The sequence below is a fragment of the Hypanus sabinus genome, chromosome 17 (assembly GCF_030144855.1).
Source record: "Hypanus sabinus isolate sHypSab1 chromosome 17, sHypSab1.hap1, whole genome shotgun sequence".
NCBI lineage: Eukaryota > Metazoa > Chordata > Chondrichthyes > Myliobatiformes > Dasyatidae > Hypanus > Hypanus sabinus.
Genome location: NC_082722.1, coordinates 70,065,245 through 70,088,229, shown reverse-complemented (window position 1 = coordinate 70,088,229; position 22,985 = coordinate 70,065,245). Strand labels below are relative to the sequence as shown.

At 42.6% G+C, this 22,985-nt stretch overlaps 1 protein-coding gene across 1 annotated transcript in view; it reads left to right on the top strand.

Moving 5' to 3' along the window:
* vat1l (vesicle amine transport 1-like) overlaps positions 1-22,985 on the top strand; it is a 182,823-nt gene that overhangs the window by 12,030 nt on the left and 147,808 nt on the right. Inside the window, exons 2-3 of the mRNA XM_059993500.1 lie at positions 7,114-7,243; positions 10,029-10,244. Of these exons, the coding sequence (XP_059849483.1) occupies positions 7,114-7,243; positions 10,029-10,244 (346 nt within the window). The remainder of the gene's footprint in view (positions 1-7,113; positions 7,244-10,028; positions 10,245-22,985) is intronic.

Here is a 22,985-nt window from a genome sequence, read left to right as displayed (position 1 = left end):
ACACTCATCTCTGAAGACAATCCCACTTCTCATTACTACCATCAAAGAGGAAGCATAGGAGCCTGAAGATACATAGGCAACATTTTAGGAATAGCTCCTTCCTCTCCTCCATCGGACTTCTGAACTGAGAATGAACCATCAATATTACCTTATGAACACAAGAGGTACTGCAGATGCTGGAAATCCAGAGCAACGCACACAAGATGCTGGAAGAACTCAGCAGGTCAGGCAGCATCTATGGAGAGGATAAAGAGTCAATGTTTTGGGCTAAAGCCCTTCATCAGGACACTAAGTCTGAGCCAGAGTATGGTGAATCTGTGGAATTTATTGCCAGCGACAGACCAACTCATTGGATACATTTAAAGCAAAGGTTGATAGGCTCTCAATTAGTAAGGGCATCAAAGGTTTCAAGGAGAAAGCAGGAATATGGGGTTGAGAGGAAAAATACATCAGTCATGATCAATTGGTAGAATAGACTCAATGAGCCAAATGGCTTAATTTTTCTCTATGCCTTATCGTCTTAAGATGGCTGTAGTGGTAGGATAAATACAGTGGTTAAGAGACATTTAGACAGGTACTTGTGGGTCAAAAGCAAGCAAATAGGACTGTCTCTGTGGGGCAACTTGGTGCGCATGAATGCATTGAAACAAAGGGCTTGTTTCAATTCTGGGCACGACTCTGTGGCACAACCTGGGTTCAATCTGACTCCGGTGTTACTTGTGTGGAGTTTGCATGTTCTCACTGTCTTTTGGTTTCTTCTGAGTGCTCCGGGTTCCTCACACATCTAAAAGCTGCACATTAGTCTGCTACGCAAGAGATTCAGTAGATGCTGGAAATCTTGAGCAATGCACGCAGAATGATGGAGGCACGCAGCAAGTCATGCAGCATCTATGGAGGGAAATGAACAGTTTACATTTTGTCTGTCTATCTATCATTAGTTAGATGGTGTCGTAGTGTGAGTAGGCCCTCACGAGCCACACTACCCCAGCAATCCCTGGCAAATCTGATTAACTGTAATCTAATTGTGGGACAATTTACAATGACTAATTAACCTACCTGGTACACCTTTGGACTGTGGGCTGAGGGAGGAAACTGGAAGACCTGAGAAAACCCCCATATTCCATGGTGAGGATGTACCGAGGCTTCTTACTAAACGATGCTGGAATTAAACTCGAACTCTGGAACACCCTGATGTATAGTAATGTCGTGCTAACCACTACGCTACCGGGGTGCCCTTCAGCGGTCCTGATGAAGGATCTCAGGCCAAAACATCAACTGTCCAATCCCCTGCATAGATGCTGCCTGACTCAATTAGTTTCTTCAGCACTTTGTGTGTCTTGCTTTAGTAGGTTCGTTGGCCACTGTCAAACATTCCCAGTGTGTAATTGGGTTGCAGAATCTGGGAGCAGCAGCGTGAGATCTGGGGGGGAATAGGTAAACAGGTCTTTGATGGTCAACAGAAACCAGACAGTCCGAAGGGCACGTTTCTGGGCTGTATGACTCACTATTGAGTTGTTAATCAAAGTTCAGAGATCAAAGTAAAATTTATTATCAGAGTACACATACATGCCGCCACATACCACACTGAGGAAAATTGGTTGTGGCAGGATGGCAAACATAATTTCACTATCGTTGCTGAAGATGTGACCCACTCCTTGTCTCCATTTTAAATAATCAGATGGAATGTCTGCTTTCTGGTGGATGTAGCAACATCAAGCAGCCAGGAACAGACAGCAGCTTTCACTTCTGTTCTTCTGTACTCTTCATACTCTTTATTATTTATGAGGTTATACCACAGAGAAGATGGTGGTCGTGTCCAACAGCATTATACGGCGGAGGGTCTAAATGAATGAGGTTGTCTGAAATTGTTGAGAGAAATCTGAGATGCCCACAACTAGGGGTGTCGGAGTTTGGAGTTCAGTCCCAGCCTCGTTTGTAAGGAGTCTCTGCATATTCTCTCTGTGGAGTGCATGAGTTTCCTCTGGGTCCACTGAATTCCTCCAGAATGTATTGGGTGGGTAAACTGCTCATTTTAAATTGTCCTGCAATTAGATTAGGGTTAAATGTGGATTGTCAAGGGTTGCTGGGCAGTGTGACTCGAAGGACTGAAAATGCTTATTCTATGCTGTATCTCTAAATCAAATGAAATAACATGTGTCTCAGTGATATTATTTTAGAGAGAGTTAATATACTTGAACCAAACATCCATGACTTGTTGTAAAGCAGGGGACTGACAGCTCTGTTCAACTGAGAGGGGTTTGTTTTGAGCTAGTTAGCCATTGGCTGGAGTCTATTCCCGGGCTCCTGTCAAGTCCTTGTCAATCTCAAAACAAAACATAGCTCGTATTTGTCAAAGTAAAACCTCCACAACTTTTATTTTGCTCAATGAGTGAGGCAAATGAAAGGAAATTTTGCAGGAAAAGGTTCAACCAAGCAATACTTTAAACTTTCCTCATGTCAGGTAGATCATAGAACAGAGGCCATTACATCATAAACACAAGAGATTCTGCAGATGCTGGACGTCCAGAGTAACTCAGCAGGTCAGGCAACATCTATGGAAAGGAATAGATGTTTTGGGCCTAGACCCTTCATCTGGACTGGAAAGGAAAGGGGAATATTATGGCTTCTGCCCTCCTCCTTTCCAAGTGAAGGGTTTCTGCCTGAAACATTGGTTGTTTATTCCTTTTCATAAATGCTGCCTGGCCTGTTGAGTTCCTCCAGTGTTTTGTATGTGTCACAGATGACAGTACAGCACAGATTCTGATTCAGTTGCAGATTTGACAGCCCACAAGTTCTGCCACACGTTCCAGCGCGATTTCCACAGTACAGGCCCTTCGTCCCACATTATTGTGCACCTCCACCACTGTCAGTCTATCTCTTTCCTCCTACACAGCCCACGACAGTCAATTTTTTTTAACATCCATTGATTTCTTAAATGTCTGTATTGTATCAGCCTCTGCAGTTGCCGGCAGTGAGGTAAACTGGTGAGTTGAAGGAAATGAAGGAAAGAACCGAACAATCCCCCCCCACCCCATGTTACATATGGCAAAGCTTTTCAAGACCTCCTCTGCTCCCATTATGATTTTTGAAGTGTTTATGGAAAATTTCTGGATATATCCAAACGGTTACCTTATAAGATGGCCACCAAGTACAAGAAGAGTTTAACCACATCTTAGTTTAGCTCATAATTTGCATGATACACATGAAGATAACTCTCTTGCACTTTCAATGAATAAATGCAATGCATTTCAGGGACACACAGTAAGAAAGTCCTGGTGTTCATTATAAAACACGATGTGAAATCTGCACTGCTGGGAGAGAGACTGAGGATAATCGGATCAAAATGTACAGGCTTAATTTGTTCTTCATTTCAAAGCTGTACGTCCTGTTCTCTTTAGTAATTCCATTATAAGTTCCACTACTATATTCAGTTCGGACATGATCTATGTAAATTTGTTGTGATGTGATTTTACTTTCCTTTCTAACTATGCTGCACTGCGTATAATCCCAGAAAACAGATTTAATTGGAAACATTCAATTTTTTGATTTATTTAGTATAGTAACAAGTCCTTCTGGACGAATGAAGCCACCCTGCCCAAATAAACCCAAGTTCACCTACTAACTGGTATGTCTTTGGAAGGTGGGAGGGAAGCCACGTGTTGTAGCGAGAAGGTCAAACTCCTTCCAGACAGCTGTGCAACTGAACCCTGGGTGGCTGGCACTTTAAGAACATTGCGTTAACCACTAGTTAGCTATACCAGCCTCTGCTTGCCACACTTTGACCAGTGTGAATAATTTGAATATATATTAATGTCTTGTACACTTCCTCATTATTTCAGATACATTTAATTTTAAATGTCTTCGCATTTAAAAGCATGAAAGCAAAGATTTTACCCAAAGAGCCTATCTTTAGGTGCATTATTCTGTACACAACTGGAAAGCAAATTAATTGGTTGATGTAATTGTCCCCCAAATAATTTTAAAGATTAAGGATTGGCTTCATTTGTCACATGTACATTGGAATATACATTCACTAGCCACTTTATTACAATAGAATGGCCACTGAGTGTATGTTCACGGTGTTCTGCTGCTGTAGTCCATCCACTTCAAGGTTCAATGAGTTGTGCATTCAGAGATGCATGTCTGCACACTACTGCTGTAGTGCATGATTATTTGAATTACTTTTGCATTCCTGTCAGCTTGCACCAGTCTGGCCATTCTCCGCTGACCTCTTTCATTAATAAGACGTTTTTGCTTACAGAACTACTGCTCATTGGATGTTTTTTGTTTTTTGCACTATTGTCTATAAACTCTAGAGACCTTTGTGCATGAAAATCGCAGGAGATCATCAATTTCTGAGATACTTAACCGGTATCACAATTATTCTACAGTCAATGTCACTTAGATCGCATTTCTTCCATATTCTGATGTTTAGTCTGAACAACAACTGAGCCTTGTGGCCATATCTGCTTGCTTTTCTACATTAAGTTGCTGGGACATGATTGACTGATTAGATATTTGCATTAACGAGCTGGTGAACGCAGTACAGTGAAGTGCAATGTTTGCGTTAATGACCAACACAGTCTAAGGATGTACTGGGGGTGGGGGGGGTGGGCAGCCTGCAAGAGTTGCCACATTTCCAGCGCCGTTGCATACAAATGCCTGCAACTTGCTAGTCCTAAACCTGTGTGTCTTTGGAATGTGGGAGGAAACTGGAGCATTCAGAGGAAGCCCACACAGTCATGGGAAGAATGTAGAAAACTCCTTATTGACATTGGAAGGAGTTGAATCCTGATCGCTGGTGTTGTAATAGCATTACACTAGCTGCTAAACCATTAATCTTTAATATGTTCAAGGATTAGGGATTAGGTATATACAATCATGAGGGGCATAGATATAGTGAATGCATTCATTCTTTTTCTCAGGGTTGAGGAATCAAGAACTGGAGGGCATAGGTTTAAAATGAGAACAGAAAGATTTAAGAGAAACATTAAAAAATGGGGCATCATTTGAAAAATATATACTTGAGGAATGAGCTGCCACAGGAAGAGGTTGATGTAGGGTGCAAACATGACTTGTAAAAGACAGATGCATGGATAGGAAAGGGTTTGGAAGGTTATGGGCCAAATGCTGGCAAGTGGGATTTGGTTGGGCATCTTGCTTGGCATAGACTAGATGGGCTGAAAGGCATGTTTCTATCCTGTAGGACTCTGTGGCTCTCAACAGTGAGACCTAGGGGTGCAAGTACATAGTTCCCTGAAAGTGGTGACACAGTGAGACAGGGCAGTAAAGAAGGGCTATTGTATATTTGCCGTCCTCAGCTGAGGCATTGAGTGTAGAAGACACTCAGTATTCAAGCTGTGGTTTTACTATGGACCCGTACAATTGCAGTGAGACATCATGCTTCTGTCCTTGATTGCACACATTATGACGGCCAGTGTATCATTTGTCACTTAACCAGTTATTGGACCTGCATGCTTACTTTTATTGACTGGTACACAAGGTCATCCAGATCTGGCTGCACCTTCTCCTTTCACAACCCTCATCATTCAGATAGTAATCACTTCCCTGGTTTTTCATGAAGCTCTACTGCCCTTTTGGTAGATATAGAACAGTACGGTACAATACAGGCTCTTTAGCCAACAATGTAACTTATTCTAAGATCAATCTAACCCTCCCCTCCCACATAGCCTTCCATTTGTCTAACATCTATGAGCCGATTTAAGAGTTTCTTAAATGATTCTAATGTACTTACCTCAACCATCACCCTTGGCATGGCGTTCCATGTACTCACCACTCTCTGTGTAAATAACACCTCTGACATCCCTCCCATACTTTCCTCCAGTCACCTCTAAATTATGCCTCCTTGTGTTAGCCATTCACACCCTGGGACAAAGTCTCTGGCTGTCCATTCAATCTATGTCTTTTATCATCTTGTATACTTCTATCAAGTCACCTCTCATTTTCATTTCCTCCAAAGAGAAAAGCCCTAGCTTGCTCTATCTATCTTCATAAGACGTACCCTCTAAATCTCCTGTGCGCCCTCTCCAAATCTTCCGCATCTTTCCTTTACTGAGGCATCCAAAAACTGAACACAATATTTATTCTGAATGTGGTCTAACTAGGGTTTTAGAGAGTTTTCAATTTTACCTCATGGCTTTGTGTAAAGAGATTCACCTTGATATCATTCCTGAGCAACCTGGCTCTAATCCCAAGGTTTGAGCACCAAGGGAATTTCACTATACCATCAATCATCAGGCCCCTGAATCAGCGTGGAAAACTTCACTTACCTCAGCACTGAACTGATTCCACAACCTACAGATTCCCTTTCAAGGACTCTGCAACATGTTCTCAGCAATATGCATTTATTATTATTATTACAATTTGTTTTGCATTTGTACAGTTTGTCTTTTGCATATTTGCTGTTTGTCAGTCTTTGTGTGTAGTTTTTCATTGATTCTATTGTATTCCTTCTACAGTGAACATCTACAAGAAAATAAATCTCAGGGTAGTATAGGGCAGTCATAAGTTCATTTTGAGAGCTATCATATCTCCTGATCATCTTCAATACCTAGATTAGATCACATCTTAATATCACTTATTTAAGGGAAACACAAGCCTAGCCTATTCAAGCTTCCTGTGTAATTGCAATCTCAGTGCCAGCGTCTTTCGAAGGTGGCTTCTCGAAGATCAATACATCCTCCCTTGAAATGGTATAGCCAGGATTCCATACAACCTGTTCAATCAGTTTGGATTTAGCTCCCTTGAGATAAAGTCGAACTTTCCATTAGCCTCTTAAATGGCTTTTGGTGCCTGCCCATTAGCTTCCAGTTATTCTTGCTTTATTTGGTTCATTTTCTCAGCATGCAACGTTCAGAGAGTGCTCTAATCTATCTTTCAATGCATTGAATTCCATTTGTCTGTATTCCCCAATCACCATCCTTCAATATCCATTTACAAGTTTCTACATATTCTACATTTTTACTAACACAGTGCTGTCAGAAAGCTTGGGTGAATGCCTGTCTATTGGTCCATCCAATTCCTTTTGAAATATCATGCCAATTTTAAAAGTTTCTGCATGCAAATCTAAATTGACATTTTATCTCTTTCCAGTGGCTTGAACTTCATTGACTTGATGGTTCGTCAAGGCAATATAGACAATCCACCAAAGACTCCTCTGGTTCCTGGCTTTGAATGCTCGGGCATTGTGGAGGGACTGGGAGATGGCGCAAAAGGTTTTGAGGTTGGTATAGTATTGTTGTCAATCAGTGTTGTATTTGTTGAAGTTTGGATCTGCCTTCTGAAATTCACAGATGTTCTTCTTTTTCCACATACATATATCTGACCAGCAATGATCATTTCATCTTTATAGAGTTGTAGAGTACTACAGAACAGAAACAGGTCCTTCTGCCCATCTAGTTCATGCTAACCTGATCTTCTACCTCATCCTAAGCGCTAAATAGTTAGATTACATTGACTCTAAATTCAAAGTCAAATTTCAAAGTAAGTTTATTATCAAAGTATGTATATGTTATCATATACTACCTTCAGATTCATTTTCCTGCAGGCATTAATAGGGGAAAAAAGAAATACAGAAATTACAAAAAAACTATACATAAACAGACAAAGACTGACAAGAAACCAGTATGCAAAAAAGGCAAACTGTAAATAAAAAAATATAATTCTGAGAACATGAGATGTTAAGATTTTCTGAAAATAAGTGTGCAAGTTGTACAATGAGTTCAGGGTGGGGTGATTGAAGTTATCCACATTGGTTCAGGAGCCTGATGGTTGAAGGGTAGTAACTGTTCCTGAACCTGGTGGAGTGGGAAATAAGGCTCCTTTGCCTCCTGCCTGATGGTTGTAGTGAGAAGAAGGCATGGGTTGGATGGCAGTGATCTTTGATGATGGATGCTGCTATCTTGTGGGAGTGTTCCTCGTAAATGGACTCAATCATGGGGAGGGTTTTGCCACTGCTGGAGTGAACTGCATCCACCACATTGCCTCAGTGTCAAAAAATGTGCTCCCTATTCAAAGTTCAAAGTACGTTTATTATTAAAGTATGTATACTTTATACAACCATGAGATTTGTCTTCTTACCGGCAGCCACAAACAAAGAACTCATTAAAAACAAAAGAAGGCTGTCAAACACACAGGTGTGCTGAGAGAGGGGGAAAAACAAAACATACAAACAATAAAACAAGTAAACAGCATTCAGGACTGAAGTTCACAACACTTTGCATCATTGCAGCCGATCCAGAAATCCATTAGCTGCAGGCCACAGCCCCAGTCCAGCACAGAGACGAGCATACCCCATTGTGGTAAACTATGTAAATCTGTCTGGACACGCCCCCCCCTCCCCCCCCCCACCCCCCACCGCTGACTGCTCCTGTGGCTCCTGCCACAGACCCCTGTATAAAGGCGATTGGGGGCACTGCTCCTCCCTCAGTCTCGACATGGTCGTGGTCCCTTTTTCGCTGTTAATAAAAGCCTATCGTTCACTTCCAGTCTCCGAGAGTTATTGATGGTACATCACCCATGAAGCAGTGAGCCGAAGCATATCAAACCATCCCTCACCTCCAACACGGACACCATGACCATCTCAGTCTGGCCTGGCACTTAAATCATCCTAACCAAAATGAGAACAGAATCTGGACAGGGGTGAGAGTGGGGCAGTCTCTGATCTTTTGATACCTCTGCTCACATGAGATTGTCAGCATTACACATGTCAGTGGGCATGCTCCCTGATGTCCTGAGCATTACCACCATCAGAGAGGAGGTACAGGAGCTTGAAGACCCACACTCAGTGTTTCAGAAACAGTTTCTTCCCCTCTGCCTTCAGATTTCTGAATGGTCTGTGAACCTATGAACACTACCTCACTATTCCTCCTCTGGTTTTTTTGCACCACTGATTCATTTTCATAATTTAGAGAAATTTTATGGTGCTGGAGCTTGGCAACTTGTTGCAAGCTGCTCACTGCAAACCTACTCACTACCTCTATTATAATCATTCTGCTGTTTTAGATCTAATTTCTAAAACATCAAATTTCACATTGTCTAAGTCAGTGATAATAAATCTGACTGCATATCTTTCAACTTACATTTCCAATCACAGTTTGTTTGATCATTATCCCTCTGCTTTTATGTGAGCTTACTGTGATCAGGTTGATTGCACCATTTCCTACTTTACAACAATTGCTAGATTCATTATAGATTCCTAGGGTTATACAGGAAAGAAACAGACCCTTTAGTCAGCTCATCTACGTGACCCTAGATTCCTACTTGTTCTCATCCCACATGCCTGCAATTGGTCCTCTCCCTCTAAACCTTTCCTATTCGTGTACCTGCTTGAATGTCTTTTAAATGTTACTATGGTACCCATCTCTTCTCCTCTGGCATTCTCCATACACCCTACATCCTCTGTGTGGGAAATATACCCCTCAGATCACTTTGGAGGTTCTGTCTGAAAAGCTGCTGTATCGATTGAGTGCTTTTGTGTTGTTTTTCCCAGACTGGAAATAGTTAATATAAGGGGAGGCTTAACTTTAAGTTGATTGGAGAAAAGTATGGGGGGGGGGGGTGTCCGAGGTAGGTTTTTTTTCACACAGTAGGTGGTAGGTATATGGGATGCACTACTGGGGGTGGTGATAGAGACAGATCCATTCGGAACGTTTAAGTGACTCTTAGCTAGGCACATGAATGAAAGAAAACTGGAGGGTTATGTAGGAGGGGAGCTAGATCTCCCAGATTGTTAGATTGATCTTGGAGTATGTTAAAGGGTCAGCACTCCATTGTGGGCTGAAGGGCCTGTACTGTGCTGCATTGTTCAATGTTTAAATATAATATCATTGCCATTTCTCATGCTCATTCAGGGTAGGATTTTGCATCAATTGGAGTCAGTGGAAACAAAAGGCAAAGTTTTGGGGAGTTAATGTAAACAGAAGAAAATGTGACCACATATGCTCCAGTTACAGGGGAACAATGGTCTCGTGGGCTCTCCTGCTTGCTAACTCTTCTCGCTGTTACAGATCGGAGACAGGGTCATGGCCTTCGTCAACTACGGTGCCTGGGGAGAGGTGGTCTGCACTCCGATGGAGTTTGTCTACAAGATCCCAGATGACATGGGGTTTGCCGAGGCAGCAGCCTTCCCCATGAACTTTGTGACTGCCTACATGATGTTGTTTGAGGTGGCGAACCTTCGGCAAGGAATGTCGGTTCTGGTGCACTCAGCTGGTGGAGGAGTGGTAATTATTACCCATTTTGTTTTCAGAGCTCTTCACTGATTTGTGCTGCCATTTGATCCCTCGCTGTGTGTGGTTCTGACCTTGCCGAATGATGTAAAATAGCACCAATCAATACAAATTTCCATTTGCAAATATCACCTCTGTTGGTCCAAATGTAGTGAATATCAAGAGGGGAATGTGTTAAGTGCTTTGCAACTTCAGAACGTGAAACTAATTCAAAGGAAGAGACAGAAGCCTGAAAATGTGAGCCTAACTTCAGGTTTACTTTAAGTGAGGCGTGATGGTGTATATAATTAACGTATTTTTACATATACCACATAATTGATTAATTAAATGAACAGGAATGCTTAATCAAGCAATATATATGTGAGATTACTCAAATATTGTTGAAATATAAAATACACAACAGAACATATCAGGGATCTGAACGCTTTGAGACCAGAAATCAAAACTGATTGCTTTGTGCTGCAAGGATATCTTCACATCTTGTTTCCAGTGTAATGGACCAACCTTGCCCATGCTGACTGCTCCACTCATCAACGCCAATCTCATTTAGGTCAGCACGTTTCTATTTCAAGTGCTGTCTAAATGCTTCTTCAATGTGTGGGAGTACCTGCCTCCACTAACTCCCCAGGCTGTGTGCCCGCATTCCCACCACTCCCTGTGGCAAGAAATTCTCCCCGAGTCAGTGACCCGAAGCATGGTAGGGTGTTGAGCAATGCATTGCGTTTGATCTCTGAAAATGGTTTCCATGCAGGTACATAATTATCCGTGCTGGTGGCTGTGTGAGAGGCAATGCGTATCAGGATATAACCCTCTCACCCACTCCTCCTCCATGTTTATTTGTGCTGTTTCTATGATGGATTGAAAATATGCCTAGCAAATGTTGAAAGGCATTGATATTGTAGACATGGAGAGGAGGCTTCCAGCAGTGGAAGAGTCTAGGACCAGAAGGCACAGCCTCAGAATAGAACAGGGGTTCCCAACCTTGATTAATGGTAGGGGTACTTGACATAAAAAAGGTTGGGAAACCTTGGAATAGAAAAAAATCTTTAGAACAGAGATGAGTTATCATCATCATCATCATGTGCCATTCTCTGCCAGAGCCTCGGTGACCACTTTCTTTCACTGCGATCTGTCGGCGGTCAAACCTCTTGCATCTCTGGCGGTGAGGCTGGTCCACTTCTTGACGTTGTCGATCCAGGTTGTCCCCTGTCTGCCTTGGGAGTGGCTTCACAGGAGATGAGTAGGAATTTCTTTAACCAGAGGGTGGTGAATCTGTGGAATTCATTGCCACAGATAGCTGTGGAGACCAAATCATTGAGGATATTTAAAACGGAAGTTGATAGGTTTTTGATTAGTGGGGGTGTCAAATGTTATGGGAAGAAGGCAGGAGAATGGGATTGAGAGGAATAATAAATCAGCCATGATGGAATGGTGGTGTAGACTCGATGGGCTGAATGGGCTAATTCTGCTCCTGTGCCTTATGGCCTAAAATGGTGTGTGATGTAAATCACTAATGAGTTCCCTAAGTGTATGGAATGCTACTGGGAGCGGGAAAGCATGGGGATTTACTTAAGGATAATTCCAGTGGTGCAGGATTTCAAGAATAATGGAGCGATTGGGAAAATTGGAATCGCACTCCTTAGAGCAGAGAAGCTTGATGACTCATTAAACAAACATACTTAAAACGGTAAGAGTATTTATTCTCAATGCTATTTTATTAGGTACATCCTGTACCTGGTAAAGTGGACACTGAGTGTATGTTCGTGGTCTTCTGCTGCTGTAGCCCGTCCACTCCAATGTTCACCGTGTTGCATGTTCAGGAATACTCTTCTTCACGTCACTGCTCTAACACGTGGGTATTTCAGCTACACTCGGCTTTCGTCAGCTTGAAACAGTCTGGCCATTCTCCTCTGACCTCTCATTAACAGGTATTTTTGCCCACAGAACTGCTGCGCATTGGATGTTTTTTTACTTTTTGCACTATTCTCTGTGAGCCTGAGAGACTGTTCTGTGTGAAAATCCCAGAAGATTAGCAGTTTCTGAAATACTCAAACCACTTTGTCTGGCACCAATAGTCATTCCACGGTTACATTTCTTCCCCATTCTGTTTGGTGTGAACAGCAACTGAACCTCTTGACCATGCTTTTATGCATCGAGTTGCTGCCACATAGTTGGCTGAATAGACATTTGCATTAATGTACAGGTGTACCTAATAAAGATTCTACCAATGGCGATGTAATGCGCTTCTTCCCTCTGCTATCCTGCAGGTCACCCTTGGGCAAGGTTTAGCCCACCAGCCGATCAGGGTCACGTGAAGCCATGGGAACAGATGTTAGATGGTTGTATGAGCAGTGGGTGCAGGTCACAAGTCCTGGTTATGTAACCACTGACAACCAGGAAGACAATCTTTGAAGAGTGTTGATAATGGCTGGGGTCACCCGTCTTGTAAAGACTCTGCCTAGGAGGTGGCAATGGCATACTACTTCTGTAGAAAAATTTCCCAAGAACAAGCATGGTCATGGAAAGACCATGATCACCCACATCATGTGACACGATAAAATAGGTTGTAGTTAGCATGGCTTCCTCAAGGGAAAACCTTGCCTGATAAATCTGATGGAATTTTTTCAAGAAATAACAAATGGGATAGACAAAGGAGAACTGGTTGATGTTGTTTACTTGGATTTTCAAAAGAAGGCCTATGACAAGTTGCTATATATGAGGCTGCTAAGCAAGCTACGAGCCCATGGTATTACAGGAAAGATTCCAGCACGGATAGAGCAGTGGCTGATTGGCAGGAGGCAAAGGGTGGGAAGAAAGGGAGCCTTTTCTGGTTGGTTACTGGTGACTAGTGGTGTTCCACAGGGGTCTGTGTTGGGACAATTCTTTTATATGTTATATGTCAATGATTTGGATGAAGGAATTGATGGCTTCTTTTACAAAGTTTGGAGACGATATGAAAATAGGTAGTGGGGCAGGTAGCTTTGAGGCAATAGGGAGTCTAGGGAAGAACTTAGATTAGGAGAATGGATAACGAAGTGCCAGATGGAATACAGTGTTGGGAAGTGTATGGTCATGAACTTTGATAGAAGAAATGAAAGGGTTGACTATTTTCTAAATGCAGAGAAAACACAAAAATCTGAGTTGCAAGGGGATTTGGGAAACCTCGTGCAGGATTTGCTTAAGGTTAATTTGCAGGTTGAGTCTGTGGTGAGGAAGGCAAATGTAATGTTATCACTCATTTCAAAATGACTAGAATTTAAAAGCACGGATATAATGTTGAAAGTTTAGAAAGCACTGGTGAGGCTGCACTTGGAGTATTGTGAGCAGTTTTGGGCCCCTTATCTTAGAAATGATGTGCTGAAACAGGAGAGGGTTCAAAGGAGATTCACAGAAATTATTCCAGGATTGAATGGCTTGTCATATGAAGAGTGTTTCATGGCTCTGGCCCTGTATTTACTGGAATTTCAAAGAATGAGGGGTGACCTCATTGAAACCTATTGAATGATGAAAAGCCTTGATAGAGTGGATGTGGAGGGGATATTTCATTGGTGGGAGTATCTTAGACCAGAGGACACAGCCTCAAAAATAGAACGGCATCCAAGGAGGAATGTCTTTACCCAGAGAGTGGAGAATCTGTGGAATTTGTTGCCACAGGCAGTTGTGGAGCCCAAGTCTTTACGCATATTTGAGGCAGAGAGTGATAGATTCTTGATTGGTTAGGGCACAGGGGGAAGAAAGGAGATTAGAGCTGCCAAGAAAAATAGATCAGCCATGATGAAATGGTGGAGCAGACTCTATGGGTCAAATGGCCGAATTCTGCTTCTATACCATATGGTCTTACAGACTTGTGGATGCGGCATGTAACGATGACGATGATGAGTACGTTGTGGTCTGTATATAGTAGTGGAATCAGATTTAATATCAAAAGGGAAATGGAAAAATAATTGAACAAACGATACTTGAAAATACTGCGTGAAAGAAGAGGCCTTGTGGGACCAATTTGACAACTCTTTCGACGATCCAGTAGAGGTAGGATGGGTTGAATGATTTCTGAAACCGTAAGAATCTTTTGCTCGGAAGTGCATCTGCAGGCAAGTGCAGAACATTGAACTTTGGCTTAAATTATGCCACAAACAAGTCAGTAGAGTTCAAGCTAGCTGAATCTCAGAGGCACAGTGCACAGCACTTTGTACTCTACGCTGGACTAAGCTGAAATGAAATACCATGCAGATCTTTCATTCCTCAAACTGTGCACTTAAAAATATGCGGCACAAAAGGTTTGAATTTAAATTGGTAAGCTGGTTTATTATGGTCACATTACCAAGTTACAATGAAAACCTTTGTTTTTGCTTGCGACACATACAGACCATTATAACAACATATTGAATAGTGGAAAGTAGTATTACAGTTACGGGGGAAAGTGCAGTGCAGGCAGCCAATGAGGTGCAAGTCTTTAATGAGATGGACTGTGATGTTAAGAGGTCGTCATATTGTACCAAGGGACATAATTTAATACTCTGTTCTCCTGTCACAGGCTCCAAAGCTCAAACTAGAACAGACTGGTTAAATGTCTCGATCTTTCCTCACTGCTAGCTTTGAAGCTCCAAACTGAACACTGGAGGGGTTTGATATTAGTTTCTGGGCAGCTGTCATCCACAATTAGTCAAGTAACAGCTGCAGATGGAAATAATAATTGATAAAAGGAATGGAAATATCCTATAGAATTACTAGAGTCTTCCACTGTGTGAGTGACATGTGAAAGGTGTCTTATTCTGTGTTTGATCCTGCCCATTGGTCGTGGATATAAAAAAGGGAGGGACAGTAGTGTAGTGATTAGTGAAACGCCTTATAATGCCAGATGTAAGATCCAGTTTCAGTTCCTGCTACTGTGTGTAAGGGCTTTGTATGTTCTCCCCGTTAACGTGTTGATTTCTGCCGGATGCTCGGACTTTGGTCCCACAGTCCAAAGACATGCGGGTTAAAGTTAGTAAGTTGTGGGTATGCATTGGAAGGGTGTGGTCACTTGCAGGCTGCCCCAGTGTATCTCAAACTATGTTGGTCAATGATATATTTCACCCTGTTTCAATGTACAATGTACATGTACAATGTAAAGCAGATCATCAAATATCTTAAGACTGCCATTGTGAGGCTGACGTCCAGCACTGAAGTTATATCAGCTGGAAAAGGTAACAATACATGAAATGAAGAACTCTCTTCATCAACCCTCAAATACAGGAGATTGTGCAGATGCTGAAAATCCAGAGTAACACAGGTAAAATGCTGGAGGAACTCAGCAGGTCGGGCAGCATCTGTGGAGGTGAATAAACAGTTGATGTTTCAGGCTGAAATCCTACATCAAGACTGACCCTTCATCAACCCATATCCCTTTTGGTTTTCTATTTAATGTTAATGTGGCAGACTCTTCTCAGGAATGTCAACTTTTTGGTTGAGTATCCATTCCTGTTCCCGTCTTGGCCTGTGCATTATCCTGTGTAACAGTTAAAACTCTTCTGATTCACTTGGGTCCTCTGGGAAGGGAATCAACCCTGTCTGATCTGTTTTGTAACTCCGCTTACACTCAAGAATCATCAATAAACTACTCACTGAAATGCCCCAGCAACCCACTCAATGTCAAGCAATGTTAAGCTTTGTCAGCAACGCCCACACTCTGGGAATGAATAAGCACTTGTTTTCAGAATCACTGGCATACAGGTGTGTCATGAAATTGGTTGTTCTGCAGCAGCAGTGCAGTGAAATGCATAAAAAATTCTATAAGTTATAATAAGAAATATGAAATATACAGTATATACAAATTAAATTGAATAACTGGTGCTAAAAGAGAATAAAATAGTGAGGTAGCGTTCATGAGTTCATCGTCCATTCATAAATCTGATGGTAGAGGGAAAAATTTCAAAGTAAGTATTATTATCAGAATACAAACGTGTCACCACATGTGACCCTGGACATACATGGCACATCTATAAAATAGCAACTATAACAGGATCAATGAAAGATCAAGTAGAGCATAGGAAACAACAAACTGTGCAAATGCAAATATAAGTAAATGGCAATAAATAACGGGGGCACGAAAGTGAGATCAGAGGTTGTTGGATCATCTCATTAGATGAGTGTAGCATTCCCTTTTGTTCAAGAGCCTGATGGATGAGCAGTAGTAACTGTTTTTGAACCTGGTGATGCGAGTTCTGAGGCACTTGTTTCTTCTACCTGATGGCAGCAGTGAGAAGAGAGCATAACCTGGGTGGTGAGGATCTTTGATGATGGATGCAGCTTTCCTACAACAGTGTTTCACGTGGCTGTGCTGAATGGTTGGGAGGGTTTGACCCATGATGTACTGGGCTGAATCCACTACCTTTTGTAGCGTTTTTCTTTCAAAGCCATTGGTGTTTCCATACCAGGCCATGAGGTAGCCAGTCAATACAGCCTCCACTACACATCTATAGAAGTTTGTCAAAGTTTTAGATGCCATTCATCCATTCATGGAAAAAGCTGTTCCTAAAATGCTGAGTGTGTGTTTTTAGGCTCCTGTGCCTCCTCTCTGATGAAACCTTTGATAGCCTTACTCACTGTTCATTTTGCCCATGATCTTCTTGTCATCTGCAAACTTGCTCAACCAGTTTACCGTATTGTTATCTGAATCATTAATATAGATGGTAAAGAATAATGGACCCAGCACACCACATGGGGGTGTCCTGGGTGAGGGCATGTCTAGGGTGATGGTGGTCCTTAATGAATGGATGCCTCCTTTTTGAGGCATTGCCTTTTGAAAATGCCCATTATGGAGCTGGCAAAGTTTACAACCCTCTATGTCTTTTTTTCAACCTGTGCAGTGGCCCCTATGCGATACCACATGGTGATGCTCTCCAGTTAGAATGCTCTCCACGGTGCATCTGTAGAAATTTCTTTGGTGACATACGAATGCTCTTCAAACTTCTAGTGAAAGACAGCTGCTGTCGTCTCTTCTTTGAAATTGCAACAAAATACATGACAGAACAAAGTCTCTTTGCCTGTTTTTAGCCAGGCATTGACTTATTTATTTATTTGTGGGAGGGTTTTGAGTAAGAGGCAGACACTTAACTACCTGCTGACTGCATAGGAAGATCTCATGCAGGGTTATGGAATTATCCATGGTTGACTTTGCTTTGTCTCCGTCATTGTAATGATCTACAACTTTCAATAGATACTGTAAGAAGATGACTTCTCAGTTCCATTCAAGGTATTAGACATGATAGGTTCTGTTTAGTTAATCTTGTAGAGTTTTTCGAGGAGGCTGCCAGTAAAGCTGATGAAGGAAAGGCAGTGAACGTTGTCTACATGGACTTTAGCAAAGCTTCTGATGGGAGGCTGGTCCAGAAGGTTCAGTTGCTTGACATTTAGGATGAGCTAGTAATTTGGATTCAACATCGGCTAAGTGGGAGAAGCCAGAGCGTAGTAGTAAACACTTGCTTCGCTGACTACAGTCCTGTGACTAGTGGAGTGCTGCAATGTTCTGCGCCGGGTCCATTATTGTTTATCATTTATACAATGATTTGGATGATAATTTGGTAAACTGGATGAGCAAATTTGCAGATGACGCCAGGATTACGAGCATAATGGACAATGGGGAGTCAAAGATTTCAGTAGGATCTGGCTCAGCTGAAAAATGATGTAATTTAATGCAGATAAGTGTGAGGAATTGCACTTTGGGAGAACAAGCCAGTGTAGGACTTACACAGTGAACGGTAGGGCACTGAAGAATGCTTAAGAACATAGAGATCTGCAAAATTCAGAACATAGAGATCTATAATTCCTTGGAAGTGACATCACATTGATTACAATATTTAATAGATATTTGGATAAGCACATTGAAGGAGGTCTATGATCCACAAAGGTCGATAGGAATAGGCAGAATGAGAGTTCAGCATGAACTAGATGGGTGAATGGCCTGTTTCTATGCAGTAGTTCTTTCTGATTTTGACTCTGCCACTGGTGAGGCCACAATTGGAATAGTCCGTTCAATTTTAGTCACTGAGCTGCAGGAAAAATGTCATTAAGCTGAAAAGAGTGCAGAAGAGATTTATGAGAATGTCAAAGTCAAAGTGGAGTTTATTGTCATTTGCACAAGTAGTTGTATGCACAGATGCAATGAAAATCCTCTTGGCAGCAGTATCACAGCATGAGGATCACATAGAGGCATTCACAAATAAAACATCCGAGGGGTGATTGATAAGTTCGTGGCCTAAAATAGAAGGAGTCAATTTTAGAAACCCTAGTTTATTTTTCAACATAGTCCCCTCCTACATTTACACACTTAGTCCAGTGGTCGTGGAGTATACGGATCTTGGACCTCCAGAAGTGGTCCACAGCAGGGGTGATTGATAAGTTTGCGGCCTAAGGTAGAAGGAGAAGAGTTATACAGCTCTCGTTACGTTCACGTGCAGGTCAACTCTTAGAGTGATTATACAGAAAATTTGAAGTTAATAACATCTGCTTCTACCTTAGGCCACGAATGTATCAATCACCACTGCTGTGGACAGTTTCTGGAGGTCCAAGATCTGTATGCTCCATGACCGCTGGACTAAGTGTGTAAATGTAGGAGGGGACTATGTTGAAAAATAAATGTGCTAGGATTTCTAAAATTAACTCCTTCTACCTTAGGCCACGAACTTATCAATCACCCCTCATAAATAATACAATACCTTAATTATACCTGATTTTTATAAGAAAAAGCACAATTAGAACAATAAGGCCATTTTAGTGCAAAGTGCTCAAAGTGGTCACTGTGTTGCTAAACTGCACTGTTTAGGTTTTTGCCAGCTGGTTTGTGAACCAAATGGCTAGAGGAAAGTAGCTATCCTTGAACCTGGTGAGGTGGGACTTCAGGCTTCTGTACCTCCTGGCCGGGTAGTCGCCGTGAAAAGATGTCATGGCCTGGATGGTGGGGATCTTTGTTGATGGATGTTGCCTTCTGGAGTCAGTGCCTCCTCTAGATGGCCAGGAGGGATGTGTCTGTGATAAACTGGTCAGTGTACACAACTGGCAGCAGATTCTTCTGTAACCTTTGTATTTGAATGTCTGTACCAGGCCATAATGCAACCAGTCAAGATATTGTTAACAGTGAAGCTTGTTATAGTGTTCAATGATAAGGCAAGCCTCCTTAATGACCTAAGAAAATAAAAGCACGGGTATGCTTTTCTTCTGATTGTCCCTGTGTGCTGTGTCCTGGACAGATCATAAAATATTTCAACGCCCCAGAATTTAAAGCTGTTTATCCTCTCTGGCGTCTTTGGAATCTCCTGTGACTAGAGGGCGTACGTTTCGGGTGAGAGGGAGGAGATTTAATAAGAATCTGAGAGGAAAATGTTTCCACACACTGGGTTGGTTATTGGAGAAACTGTGGAATCCATTGCCACAGACGGCTGTGGTGGCCAAGTCATTGGGTATATTTAAAGTGGATGTTGATAGGTTCTTGATTAGTAAGGGCCTCAAAGGTTACAAGCCAGGAGAATGGGGTTGAGAGGGATAATAGATCAGTCATAAGGGAATGGTGGAGCAGACTTGTTGGGATGGCCAAGTGGTTAAGGCTTTGGGCTGGTGATCAGAAGGTCTTAAGTTCGAGCCTTAGCTGAGGCAGCGTGTGTGTCCTTGAGCAAGGCACTTAACCACACACTGCTCCTGCACATTTTTTATCCCAGTGGCGGCGGTTGGAGCAGAATGGACAAGTCAAGACAAGAGAATGAGTGACCCAATTGTGCTCCTATATCTTATGGTCCTAAAGGTACATTCACAACATTTAAAAGACACCTGGGCAGGTACGTGGATAAGAGTTGCTTATGGGTCTAATGCACAACTTGATTGGTACGGACTTGATTGGTATCTTATGGATAGAGGAATCAAGGGATATGGGGACAAGGCAGGAACCGGGTATTGATAGTAAATGATCAGCCTGATGCACCATCAGTAACTCACTCTGAGACGTGAAGGCGAGATATCGGCTTTTATTGACTGGAAGTTTTAAAACATGAAAAGCGTTTTACGTCCGGAAAGATTGGATTTGGACCCCCAAGACCCTGAAGCAGCTCTTGCCTTTGAACTCTGGCTTGCATGCTTCCAATCATACTTGGAGTGGTTCGTGCGACTGACCCCGCCGTTATGCACAGAATTCTCCTCTCGAGGGTCACCCCAAAAATTTATTCATTTATCAGGGACCTGTCGACCTACGAAGGGGCACTGGATGTCCTCAAAAGACAGTACCTGCGGCTGGTGAACACCGTCTATGCAAGACATCGCTTAGCTACGCAACAACAGTGGCCTGCAGAGTCAAGCGCCGAGTTTCTCCGAGCCCTACAGACACTCGTCCGAACTTGTGACTGCAAAACGCTCACGGTGGAACAGCATGCGGAGCTCCTGATAAGAGACGCCTTCTTCCAGTCAATAAAATTGATGCACCATCAATAACTCACTCTGAGACGTGAGGCGAGATATCGGCTTTTATTGAGTGGAAGAAGGAACAAGCAGTGAGTGACCACCATTCTACATCCTGGAGACTGAGAGGCTGGGCTCAGGCCTTGATCGCCTTTATACAGGGGTCTGTGGGAGGAGCCACAGGAGCAGTCAGCAGGGGGCGTGTCCAGACAGGTATATGTAGTTCACCACACAGCCATGATCTCAAAATGGCGGTGCAGGCTCGAAGGGCCGAATGGTCTACTTCTGTACCTATTGTCTGTTGACTAGTTGGGCCTGTTTCTGTGCTCTATGACTCAACATGGTATGAGAACCTTGTTACTGTGTGGAAGAATTGTTTGACACAGCACTAGGAGGATGCACACAACTTGCCAAGCTGCTCGCTTGAAGGAAGACCAAAGCACAAAGCTCCAGCACGAGCCTGCAGCCTGGTTTGCTGAGATCTTTTGCATGATTGGCAACTTCTGCAATTGAAAGGACAGCCTTCCATCTCCTCCTCAGATTGTACTCCAGTCAAAGGCATGATCCTTTGAAATCGTTTGTTCACTCTGGGACTTTTAAGTCGTCTAGAGCCTTTCAAAAACCCTCAGTGAATTTGAAGCTGTCAAACCTGTTAGCTGGATAGATGGTGCCTTACTTGGCAATGACATAAAATGAAGATATAATAGCTAATTGTAATACTTCTCTGCAAAATCCATGAATTGTTCATGTGCAAAATTTAAATTACCTTAGTGTTGTATATGGTATGTAGGCTTTGATAATAAATGTACATTCAGCTTTGAACTTGATTCCCATCAGACAGTGCTGCTGAAAGGCTTTTTGAACTACTGTAGCTACCTGGCCTGAGAATTGTTCGCAACCCACACTGTAGGTCAAGAATGGGCAACAGTGTGTGGGAAAGGATCACAGGAAGGGAACAAGCATGGGAAGGGGGGTAACCATCCAGCCTCTCTGAATCAGTAAGTGATTCTGCTCAGAGGCCACATTGTTGTTGGTTGGAGATGGGGAGAGGTGGCTCACATAAGTGTTGCATTTCCACCCAGGTGAAGATGCCAGCAGCAGCCAGCAAATCCATCCAGCCAGTTTCGCAAATGAAACATAGAAACATAGAAAACCTACAGCGCAATACAAGCCCCTTGGCCCACAAAGCTGTGCCAAACATGTCCTTACCTGAGAAATTACCAGGGGTTACCCATAGTCCTCTTTTTTCCTGAGCTCCATGTACCTGTCCAGGAGTCTCTTAAAAGACCCTATTGTATCCTAACCCTAGCTGGCAGCCCATTCCACACACCCACCACTCTTTGTGTAAAAAATCTTACCACTGACATCTCCCCTGTACCTATTTCCAAGCACCTTAAAACTGTGCCTTCTCGTGCTAACCATTCCAGCCTGGGGAAAAAGCCTCTGACTATCCACACGATCAATGCCTTTCATCACCTTATGCACAATGACCCTTCATATTTATAGGGTACGCATAAGTCAGGGGTTTGTAATCTGGGGAGGACTTGTGAAGGTGAAGGTGCTTTCAGAGTGCATAAGACCATAAGACATAGGAGCAGAATTATGCCATTCAGCCCATCGAGTCTGCTGCACCATGTCATCATGGCTGGTCCATTTCCTTCTCAGCACCATTCCTCTGCCTTCGCCCCATAACTTTGATGCCCCACATAACACTTCAGTACAACTGAGTAGTTTCTGAGCCACTTCAGAGGACAATTATGAGTCAATGATAATACCATGGATCTGGGGTCACAGGTGGGTCAGAGTGGATAAACATTTCCTTCCTTAAGGATGTCAGTAAACAAGATGGGATTTTCCTACAATTGCTGTTGGTTTTGGTTTGTTATTGTCACATTTACCAAGAGACAGTGAAAGGTTTGCCTCATACTGATCAAATCATTACACAATGCATTGAGGTAGAACAAAACAAAGCATAACAGTGTCGGATAAAATGTAAAACCTCAGAAACAGTGCAGTGCAGGTAGACAATGAAGTGAGAGGTCATTGCAAAGTAGACTGTGAGGTCAAAAGTCCATCTAACGCACAAGAAGTCCATTCAAAATCTACTCATGTTTTATTCAATATATAACAAAATCCTGATGAATGGCCTGAAGTGTTGATGTTTAATCTTCCCTATAGACGCTGTCTGACCTGCTGACTTCCTCCAGCATTTTGTGTGTGTTGCTCTGGATTTCCTGCACCTGCAGAATCTCTTGAGTACATTTATTTAAGTGAATTTCAATCTTACAGCTGCCATGAAGGAGCTTCAGGCCT